Source organism: Melospiza georgiana, chromosome 15 (genome assembly GCF_028018845.1).
Source record: "Melospiza georgiana isolate bMelGeo1 chromosome 15, bMelGeo1.pri, whole genome shotgun sequence".
Lineage (NCBI taxonomy): Eukaryota > Metazoa > Chordata > Aves > Passeriformes > Passerellidae > Melospiza > Melospiza georgiana.
The window spans coordinates 11,103,138-11,114,476 of NC_080444.1; the positions used below are offsets into that span (position 1 = coordinate 11,103,138).

The 11,339-nt window shown below is 46.3% G+C and overlaps 1 protein-coding gene across 1 annotated transcript; it reads left to right on the forward strand.

The window, feature by feature from the left end:
- The first annotated feature begins 1 nt into the window (after window position 1).
- Window positions 2-4,008, forward strand: PTTG1 (PTTG1 regulator of sister chromatid separation, securin). The gene is made up of 6 exons (XM_058034823.1): window positions 2-96; window positions 849-951; window positions 1,270-1,445; window positions 1,977-2,055; window positions 2,795-2,944; window positions 3,858-4,008. The coding sequence occupies exons 2-6, from the start codon at window positions 870-872 to the stop codon at window positions 3,935-3,937; spliced, it is 567 nt and encodes a 188-aa protein (XP_057890806.1). The 5' UTR covers window positions 2-96; window positions 849-869; the 3' UTR covers window positions 3,938-4,008.
- The last annotated feature ends 7,331 nt before the right edge of the window (window positions 4,009-11,339 follow it).

Here is an 11,339-nt window from a genome sequence, read left to right on the forward strand (position 1 = left end):
AAAACACGGCGCCGTTGGCCCTCAGGGTGCTCTGAGGTGTTTGAGAGCGGTTCGGATTCTGTGGCTCTGCTTTTCCCTGTGCTGTCGCTTTCTAGGGTGAGTTGAGGGTTCGGGGTAGGGCCGGACTGGGGTTTTGTATATGGCTTTGTACTTCAGGCTGTACGGTGAAAAGGCGTTTCGGCCAGAGAAAGGCAGTAAAGCTGGGGAAGGGTTTGGGGCACAGCTGGGATGAGGAGGGGCGGGTCGTGCTCAGCCTGGAGAAGAGGAGGCTCAGGGGGCCTTATCGCTGCCTATAATCACCTGAAAGCGCATTCAGCCAGGTGGAGATCGCTGTTTTCTCTCAGACAACTGGCAGCAGGACAAAAATAAATGGTATCAAGCTGTGCTGGAGGGGATTTGAGTTGGCCATTAGGAAGAATTCCTGATAGAAAGGGTGGTTACACATTAGAACGGGCTGCCCGGGGGGTGGTGGAGTCACTGTCCCTGGAGGTGTTTAAGGAAAGGTTGGATGCGGCACTCGGTGCTATGGTGGTGTTTAGGTTGGACTCGATTATTTAGAGAACTTCTCCAGCCTGATTAACTGTAGTCCTGAGTTTTCCTGCATTCCTCTGTAATGAGGAATTGCATGTTCACCTGTGTGATGGCAGCGATGAGCACTAGAAGTGCCTTCACACCTGAGGGGCTTTAGCTGACCTGCTCTGTAGTGGTGGGAAGTAGGGGTTTGTTCCCTTGTCTAGAGACCAGTATGTGACAGCTCTGCTATTTTTAATGGAGCTTGCTTAGAAAGTGTGTTGTGATGAGACAAATGACAAAAGAAGCGCTTTCCCTTTTTCCTCTGGACTCTCCAGGGTAGCCTCATCACTCAGAAGATGGCAACTCTGATCTTTGTTGATCAGGAGAACAGTGACCATCCTGCTCCCAAGAGTCAGCTGAAGCTCCCTTCAGGATCTTGTGCGTATTTGCTGCCCTGAGCCAGTAAGGGATCAAGGGAAAGGCATAAATCACATTTTGTTAGTCACTGCTTTTAATGGTAACAGTTTTCCATTTATAAATCCACTCACCCAATCAATTCTTCCAAGCTCAGTTGGAATAAAATTGAAGATAACTCTGTGCTTTTGTCATAATTGTGGCTTATGAGTTATAGATAGTGAACAATGATTTCCATGACACTTAGTTTTCCAGCATGTGCACTTACTTAGGCAAACTTTAGGGTTGCTGATGTTTGCTTTTTTTCTTCCCTGCCCCCCCCCCCCCCCCCCCCAATTCCAGCAAAAGTCTTAGCTGAAAGAAAAGTTAACACTCCACTTCCTAAAAAAGCAATCAGTGCTTCTCCAGTCACATCTTGCTCTGTCAGAAAGGCTCTTGGAAATGTGAATAAAACTGAAGGAGTCACAAGCAAGATGGATAAGCTAAAACAGAAAAGTCAGCCTTGCACTGTGAACAAAGTGAGTACAACACACTTATGGGGAGGAGGGGAAATCTGTAATTTACCTGCTATGATTTAACTGTGATATAATTAAGCACCACACAGGTGCTCCCTTAGTCCCCCTTTGATGGGATAGGGGGTGAGAATTGGAAGGGGGAATGTGAGAAAAATAATGGGCTGAGATTAAGGCAATTTAATAATAAAAAAATCTCAAAGAATACCAAAACCAATTCCTTGTCACCAGTTGACTAATGCCTTGCCAGTCCCAGAGCAGTGGTAGCCCTGCTTTCCCACCAGTTTTCCTTGCTGAGATGCCATGGATGCTCAATATGAGATCCCTCTGGGCAGCTGGGTCAGCTGTCCTGGCTGTGCCGCTCAGCTGAAACATTTGCCCATCTTCATCTTATTAGTATTGAGGGCATTGGAATTTAGGCCTGAGAAAAGTATGTCAGGTGTGCTTGTCTGTAGACCTGAACAGCACAAGAAACCCTCTACAAATATTCTACAGCAGCTCAAATAATGTTACTTCCTCTTTTTATGCCTAACAAAGACTGGATTGGAAAGCTGCCATACAGTTCCTGAAGAAGATTGGCCAGAAATAGAAAATATGTTTCCTTTGGATCCTCAAGGTAAGAACTATTGATGTAATTATTAAAATTAGCAATAAGGCTTTAATGAATGGTGGCATTGCTGTGAGAATTTGTCCAAGCTACTGTGGCACACAAGCCAGCATTGCATTTCTCCTGAGCCCTTTCTGAAACACAAAGGTGCTTGCTGCTTCTGGAGTACTTTGCCAGGAATGAGGTGGCATTTCTAACACTTATGGGTCATTCTGAGTCTCTTATTGTGGTGACAGGAAACACATTCCAAATAACCAGGTATTAGCTTAGTTCATTAAATAGTGACTAGTAGATAATAACTAATAGATAGACTATCCAAAGGAATACAGGAAAGTCAAGATTTGTAACTGAAGAGACTCCTACTGCTCTAGGATATAATAGCTGAAGATGAAACTTCTAAAGTTATATTCTTAGGCCAGCCCATTTCATTCTCAGCCCTTCAAAGTGTCCTTAAAATTTCCTCTTCATGTGTGCAAACTACAGTCCCCAAGACTGCTGTGTTGATGAAATGTGCATGCTTTGCTTGCTGAGTTACCAACTGCTGTACATTAGCAGTTCCATTTGCAGCCTAGTGTTTCCATCAGGGTTGGTGTATGGGGTTTCATGGACAGCTGAAAGGTGTAATTGCAAGTAAATACCCCATAAGAGGAGACTGTTGTGGTGTTTTAGGTTGGCTCCTATTTAATTTAGTCTAGAAAATTTTGCAGCTTCCCAGACTACTGCACACTTAACAGTCTTTCTTCAACAGATTTTGAGAGTTTTGATCTTCCTGAAGAATACAAACTAAGCAATATCGACCTGTGTGGTGTTCCCCTCATGGTATTTGAGAGGACGTATGACAGATGTGTGAGCACGGCTTCTTCACCAGTGAAGATGGAAGAGATTTCATGGGAATCCAGTAAGTGGAAACTTTGCAAGGCTTTCAGTACACACAATGCTCATCAGTGCTCAGGGCAAAAAGCCAGCTGGCTGCAGCAGTGAATTGCTGCTGCTGTCTGAGCCACCAGAGCAGTGCACCAATGTCACACAGCTTCTGGTGTGTAGCCAGGCTCAGTGTACCTGGCCAGCACTGCCATCTTCTCCAGTGGTGTCACTGACTTGTGGCTGAACCCAGCTGCAACCAAGCACCATACAACTTGCTCCCCTGCTCTGGGATGGGGAAGAAATCAGAAGAGAAAATGTGAAAAAACTCATGCTTTCAGATAAAAGCAGTTTTGATAACTAAAGCAAAGGCCATGCACTTAAGAAAAGCAAGACAAGGAGTTCATTCAGTTCCCTTCAAAATCCTCACAACAGGAGGGCTTCATCACATGCAGTGGTGGCTTGGGAAGACAAGTGCCCTAACTCCCAATGTCTCTCTTCTGCCCCAGCTTTATCTGCTGAGCATGGCACCATATGGTCTGGGATATCCCTGGGCCCCTTGGGATCAGCTGTTCTGGCTGTGCTCCCTTCCAGATGCTTGAGCACTCCCAGCCTCCTCCTCACTGGTGGGGTGGGGAGCAGAAAAGGCCTGGACTCTGTTGCTGAGCAGTGCTCACACAACTGAACCATCCCTGAGTTAGCAACACTGCTTCCAGCACAAATGCAAAACACAGCCCATACCAGTGAAGAAAATTAACTCTACCAAGTGAAAAGCACTGAGCAATCTTGTGGTGCATTGCAAACTGATCAGTTAGGTGGCACTGGCTTATACAATGAAGCAATATTGCCCTTGCTTATTCAACAGGTTTATGCTGAGCTGCTGGGAGCTAGCTTATGTTTGTGTGCATTCTGAGTTTGAGGAACTGATTTGATTTGTTTCTAACTTTCAGACTTGCTACAATCAACTGCTGACTTCCTTGCTACCCTGGATGAGATCATTGACATGCCACCTCCAATATGTGATGATTAATGTGTGCTCTGAAGTTTCTTTTGAGGTCAAATTTAATATAATTCTGTATTTTAATAAAGGCTAGTTTTACCTATATACTGTTATACTTTTCCTTTTTCAGTGAGCCTGAGCTGTAGGTAGCAAAGTAGAGCTTTGAGGAGGAGGTTCTGACCAGCAGAACCTGGGTAAGCTCCTAAGCAAGGCTATGATGCACTGCTGTCACCTCATCTAGGAGCTGGCACCTGCTGGTTGGACTGTGTGTGACAGGCAGTGAGGTCAGAAGGATTTCCACCTAATTTGATCTACCAAACATGCAGGGGTTTGACCAATTTGTGTATCTGGTGTAAAGTAAGCACTAGAACAGGTATTTTGGTATTTGCCCTTTGAACCCCTTTGCTCTTCACAGTGGCTGAGGTGGTGTGTGTTGGGTTCTTGCACACCTGTAAATGCTTATTGCAGAAGAGTGCCTGCAGTGAGGCACTGAATGTGGTCACACAGTGCCACCACATGGCCTCTTGGTAGGCAGCACACAGGTAAAAGCACACTGGTGTGTGAGGCCCCAGGGAGCCTGCAGTGAGGCACTGAATGTGGTCACACAGTGCCACCACATGGCCTCCTGGTAGGCAGCACACAGGTAAAAGCACATTGGTGTGTGAGGCCCCAGGGAGCAGTGGTATGAGACAGTGTAGAAATGACATGAATGTGAATTTAGGTAGTAACTCTTTGTATGTATAGACACCTCCCTGGGGGAGAAACACTAGTACTTCATCTGTGTTATGGAAGTTTATCGGGGTCAAATGAGATTTGTTTTTTTTGTTCCTTTGAAGTACTCATTGTGATCAAAAACCTAGATATCTTTGTACAGTCAAATAAGCTTTTTGGGCCATGTCCACATGTGTGTATACATGCACATAATTTTTAAAACATGCTTGTAGAATTTCATAGCAAACTGGACAACTATTTGCATAATGTTTATGAAGGTCATAATTAAACCATTTCAGATTCACAGGCCTCTTGGTACTGATAGACTTTAATGTTGGAGCTTAAATACTTATTATTTGTGGGGCTGGTGGGATGGGTGTGCAGAAAGATGGGGTGAGTCAGGCTTGGCAATATTGGTGATCTGTCTGCATAGGGATAAGTGCTGCTGTGGTGTAGAAAATAAGATGGTAGTGGTAGGATTAAGTAAATTGTTTGCTACAGTGAACCACAACTCAGGCTTTTTGCTCTCATTAGGATTTCTGGCTAATGCAGGGTGAAACTTTAGCTTTTACAAAGCCTAATTTTGTAAATATTCATTAGAAAATTCCACTTGTTTCAGCTGGCTTTTATTTTCCTCATTTATTCTTCAACTCTGACTGAGATTAAAGAGAAATGCACATTCCTGGGACAAAGCTGTGGTGAGACTCTATCTGTGGGTGGAGTTTCCTGCTCTTGGTGACTCCAAGAGTTCCCAGTCACAAGGCACTGTCTTCTCTTTGGAAAATGTAAACTCATGGCCTCAGAGCTGCAAGCCTGCTCCATGTCAGCCCATGAAGTGCTAGCACAGGAGTCCTGGGAATTTTGTATTGCTTCAGGTAGGTGTTAACACTGACTTCTACTAGTGACTAAAGAAATCAATTTTCTTAGCTGCTTTAATGTTGCTATAACCCACACAGCTCTTGATACTTACCGAGTTCTATTTTCTCTTGGGGCGTTTCAGGAATACTGACTTGAGAGAGTTCAACATGCTGTTTAAGCACTTTCCTCCACAACAGTGATCTTACTAAAAACTGCTTTTAATGTTTGGGTTGATCCAGTTGCTTAATCAGCTTATGCTTCCTGCAAAGATCTGACATACTGGGGATTGTAAATGCATGGCTGTAATGAAAATGAATGCTTGCGTGGTGGCAGTCTTCAACAGATCTCATGGGTATGTGATTGGGAGCTCAGGGTTGTAATGAAATGCACAGAGTAGGGACCTTTCCAGTGGGTTATCACTGCAAAAGAACTGTGTTCTCTCTGTAAGAGTCACTTGAAGCCTTTACCTGAACTTCTGTAAGGAGAGTTTGGAGATGCACATGAAAAGTCTCTTAGCAGGCTCAGTCAAGTTACTCCAGTGCACATCAGACAATCCATCATGTGTGCAGAGTTCTGGCAGTGGGTGGCACCATGGTAACAGCCTTGTTAGAGCTCCTGCAGCCTGAAATCGCTGGTGCTTGCCTTTGGTGCCTTGCACACGGCGTAGGTGGCTGTGACGGCTTCACCCCCTCATTAATGGGGAATGGAGGATACGAGTGGGCACGAAGGAATTCAGAGTGCCTGTACCCTGTGACTACAGGGAGCAGTCTGTGAGCTGGGCACTTCTTATCTTCCGTTGTTTAAAAATAGAAATGAGAAGCCTGGAGGCAGTTGGTCTCCCAAGGGTTAGCAAAGCCGTGAATCTCACAACTTCCACACAAAACCCATGGCTTCTTCCGCACAAAACTTCATAGCTCTTAAAACGGTTACTGTGCCCCAGAACGCGCTATTTCTGGTTTATTGCTGCACGAAGTCCCTGCAGGGTCCGTGTAGCTAAGCAGTCCTGCTGCCCCTTTCCTGGAGCCTTTTCCTCCTCTTGTTAGGAGGGAGTGACCCAGAGGCGGCAGAGGGGATGAGAAGCCCCGGCAGGCGGCGTTGTGCGGCCGCGAGGGGGAGCCCCGGCTGCGGAGGGACCGGGGGCACGGGGGAGCCCCGCTGGGGCTGGGCGGGCTCGGTAGCCGCGGGCGCTGCAGCATCACGCCGTGTCTTTCTGGGGGCACCACAGTCCGTGTGTAACACGGATCCCAGCGAGGCACAGAGCCCTCCTGGATGCGGGATGCACAGCCTTGTCTTCCCGCAAGGCAAAGCCTGAGTCTTCCTTCAAAAGCAGAGCTTTCCCTGTGAGCGGGGCCCGGGCGGTGGCTGCCCAGCCACGGAGGGGGCCCTTCCCTGTTTGTTACTTTACTTTTCTCTCCACTGCTGCTCAAATGTCTTCTGACGTCTAAGCAACATGCTGTATTACTCTTCTGTAAATAGCCATCTGCTGGATGTCAGTGGGTTTTAGCAAAACCCACTGGAGATGTTCCCTTTTCACAGTGTTTTCCCAGCTGCAGCGTGCATGTGCCCCGGGGAAGGTGGGGAGGAGAGGAGCCGTCCCTCAGTGCAGCGGGGCGGGCAGTGCAAACCTTCCCCTTCCTTGCTCTCTGCTGGGCTGAGACACGGCCCCAGTATGAGCCTGGCCCTGTAGCAGGGGCTGCAATTAACCCCAAGTTCCACAACCTGGCTTCAGAGATCTCTCATCTCCGTCCGTCCCGACCGTTCTACCCCCGATGCTCCTACAGGACAGGCTGTGCTCAGGGCAGGGACACAGAGCTGGCCCCCTGTGCCATCGTGTGTGACAGCGACAGGCTGTGCTCAGGGCAGGGACACAGAGCTGGCTCCCTGTGCTGCTGAGCCATCGTGTGTGACAGCGACAGGCTGCGCTCAGGGCAGGTCGCAGCAGGCACAGGCACCCTCTGTGCTGGAATGTCCCCATCTGGGAACATCTGGTTCTGAAATAGGGGTGTTTTCTTTGGATGTTCTTCCAGAGCAGGTTCTTCAACGTCTCTATGACTCAGTTTTGGAATGAGAACAAAAAGCAGAGAAAACCAAGCATGAATCAGCTGTTATTTGGATTCAGTTTTCTGTAAGGACAGGTGACCAAAATCATTCTAGCTTCAAGAATCAATAAATTAACATCATGTTTAACTCACCTATCATCAGGTTCTTTAATCAAATACAAGGTGCTGCTGGATTTATTAGTTCAGAGGATTTTGCACTTCATTCAGCATGATAGCAATCTACTTTTAAAAATACAATTAACCACAATTGGGTTTCTGGTACCTGCTGCTTGTGAAAACTTCAGGCAGCAGAAATAAGTTGTGATTCTCTTTGATAAATTCTGCTTATTTTTAGGGAATGTATCAAGTTCTGTTCACCTAAACATATCCAGTAGCAAACAGCTCTTTTCTCTGAACTTCTTCTCAGCTTGAAAGTTTTGTCTGTACTGTTTGCTTCTTCTTCCTGAGGCTGTTTAGGTGTTGTATAGTCCTTGTCCATCATATTCCTTCTTAAATAATACACAACCTTTGAGAGCTGTTTTTAGCAGCTGTGTGTTGCTTTGCTGGGAGTAGAGCTTATTATGTTCTCCTGGATTTTGTGAAGGAGCTTATACATTTTTTTAAGGTATTCAAAATTGTCAGTTTAAGAGTCCCCTTTTATGAAACCAAGACTTCTAATTCCAAAGCTGACTTAAAAAACCTTGCTATGTAAAGTAGTTTACAAAACTTCATTTTGTAAATGCAATGCCTCCTGGTTCCAAGAGTGTGCTGACCTCTCAAAGCACGTGTGAGAAAAAAAAAAGCCAAAATGAAAATGAGTGGGAACATTCCTGTGGAAAAATGTATTCCAACAGCACAACACTTTTCTAGGAATGATTATTGCACTGGAAGTTATTCAAAACTTGCAAGTTGCAACTAGGTTCTGGATTTTGCTTTTTACCTTCTACCCAGTCTTGCTCCAGCCTTATTTTGTTCAGATAACAAGTTCTTAACAGCTTCTTTCAAGGATTAAAAACTTTCCCCTGAAGAGCTTTTTTTCTGTGCACAGCTTCCCATGCCTTAGTCTGAGTTTCTTTGGAAGCTAGGAAGGATCTGGAAATGCTTTGCCTTGAGATCTAGTTGCTTTGAGGAAGCTCATCTTATTCTTCAGTTGTGTCTTGGCTCCCCCACATGGTGTGTGTGACCATGCTGTGATTCTTAAGAATTTTGCTACAGTGATTTGATGCTTTACAGAAGATTATTATCTGGAAAAGCAGACAGGCAAGGGCCTTTTCTAGTGCTGGAACCCAGCCAATTCTGTCTGTTCTTCTCCAAGTTTTTTTTTTTTTTTTTTCAGTTGGGATTAGCATCCTAATTTTCTGATTAGTACAGAGTAAAACATCATTTGTCCTCCTAATATCTTCAACAACATGTTTGAAACAGAGGACAACACATAGGAACAACATGCATCACCTGTGGAACAGCTAATTCTTTAAGTATTCTACCCACTTTTGGAACCTGCAAAAGTTGGTGGGGATTTGTTATCCATGGAGGGTTTCAGTGCTTGTGTGACTGTCCAGGCTTGAGGCCCAAATTTTGTTCCAGGCACTGCATCCAGGAGTGCTACGTTTTTATGTGATGGGGAATGCTGTCCAGTATATAGAGTTTCACTTTAACTCTGCCTGTGTGACTTCCCTACCTGAGTTCTATTTTTGGATGTGATTTTTGTGCCTGGAGGTTCACCCAGAAAAAGACTGGGGCCTCTTTTGTCCCTATCCCCAACATGCAGATCCTCAGAACTGCTGCCATAATATGCTGCCAAGCTGGGGTGGCACTGGTGGCTCATGGTTCTTCTGTTTGCTGCAGGTGAATTTTCTGGTGAACATCTGTTTCTAGGCAAGCAGTAGAGACCTCTCGGCCCCTAAGCTAAGATGCTCCTTGGCCTCCTTATCCTGAGGAGGCTGATGGGACCATTTCCAGAGCAATTTTGTCTCCTGTGAAACGCAGGCAGAGTGGGATGGCAGCTGAGGAGGAAGTGTTGGTGTTTCTATTTCCAACAGAAAGTACCTAAATGAGTGTGTGAGAGGCCAGGATTCAGATTTCTGATGCTCGAGGGGACTTGCAATCCCACTCAGAGCTGAGCTGTTCTGGAGGACTCCTGTAACTGCTCCTGAGCAGGGCTGCACAGGAGGCCTTGGCAGGGGATGGGCTGGTGGCTTGGTGAAGGAAGGCTGGTTAGCAGACAGTCCTCTGGATGGATAAAACCTTCCCTCCTTTGGGCTGTGGCTGGAGAACAGGAGTCTCTTTTCCTCTCTGTTCCTGTCCTGCTGATGTGTTCTGCTCTCAGGCTGCACCCCCTGGCTCTGGTGCCTGCCTCCCTGGCTGTGCCTGCCTGGTTGGGCTGAAGGGGTTGGGCTGGCTGTGGTGGCAGGGGTTGCTGTTTGCTGTCCCTCCTGCTCAGGGCTGACTCACTTCCTGCCTTAGTAGCTCACTTGAAACCTTCCTGTTTTCTGACTTCTGACTGCAAAGTGAAGCTGTTTCTGAACCTTGTGAGAGAAATTGTACTGGGCTGCCTGGTGCTGCTTTGCATCATTTTCTTTTCCCTTGAGCTGGCTGGCAGGGGAATACTTTACCTGTTGAAATGCTGCATTCATCTCAGGGAGCACTGTCTGTCTCAAGGGCAGGATGCAGGAGACCCCAGGACTTGTCCCAGGGAGGGAGGCATGAGAGGAGACAGGGGCCAGGGTGCAGGTGTGGGAGAAGATCTCTGGGTGCACTGTGGTTTCTGTGGGGTCTGGCTGCGTTGCACTTGCTCTCAGCCTCTTGTTTTCACAGACGTAAAGCCAGTCACAGGAAAATAATTAAGGGAATGACAAACCTGAGTAGAACAACTCTGGCAGGTTTTAAGGCATGGGGACAAGCAATCTGGCTGTCATGGGGGACACAGAGCAAAGCTGCAGGGGCTGTGGGCTGTTCTGGCAACACCCGGCCCTCTGTGCCACTGTGGAGCAAAAATCTTCTCTTAGGATAAGAAATATGTGCATGTACATGCACTCGTGTACACAAACAGGCTCTAGGGGGAAGGTTAATGCCTCTGTATGAATCTCTGCAGGCATTTCCTACTGGGAACATTTCCCAGTTTAGAAAAACATCTCATGGAGGGTGCTGCAGCTCTCCTGTCTTGGCATGTTCCTCCCTCTTTTGTGAGCTCTGGCTTCTGGAGGCTGCACAGGGGATCAGGAGCACCCAGAAGAGCCATTTCTGCCACTCCCTCTCCTCTCTGCTACCCAGGCATGCCTGACAGCTCTTCAATGCTTGCATAAGAGGTAGGAGCACGGTGTCCTAATTTATGTGCCTGTCACAGTGGGTGGTGAAATGGCTAATCAAATCCTACCTGGCTTGTGATATGACCACAGCCTTTGTAAATGTGCCAAGTGCTCCATGAAAGGTGCATGATTTATAAAGTATTTCCTCAGTTTCTCTGTCAGCTCAAGCTCTCTTCAATGTATTGGGTGTTAAAGCAATGAGACAGAAATCAGAGGGAGAGCTCATAAAATTTGTAAGTCAATTCAGCTTAAAGAAACCAGACAAGTAGATGCACAAAAGTAAAGAATAATATATGTATGTGTAAAAGGCTCTGTATAGCAAAAGACACACAGCACTAACCTCTCAGGAGAAACAAAGTGAAAGTTGCTTTTAAGAATATTGAAGGAGAAATTCCAGTTTCTTCAAAAGTAATGAGGATTTTGCCATATTTTTCAATGGGACTAAGCTCCAGCTCCTGTTGGAATTCATAACTCATACTTCACTGCCAGTCACAAAGAAATACTCTAAGCAGGGATGAA

Bases quoted from the DNA above. Each gene is read 5' to 3' on its own strand.
- PTTG1 (XM_058034823.1), top strand. From the start codon at position 870: ATGGCAACTCTGATCTTTGTTGATCAGGAGAACAGTGACCATCCTGCT. The intron at 952-1,269 runs GTGCGTATTTGC...CCCCAATTCCAG, and splicing joins GAAGCTCCCTTCAGGATCTT to CAAAAGTCTTAGCTGAAAGA. The intron at 2,056-2,794 runs GTAAGAACTATT...TTTCTTCAACAG, and splicing joins GTTTCCTTTGGATCCTCAAG to ATTTTGAGAGTTTTGATCTT.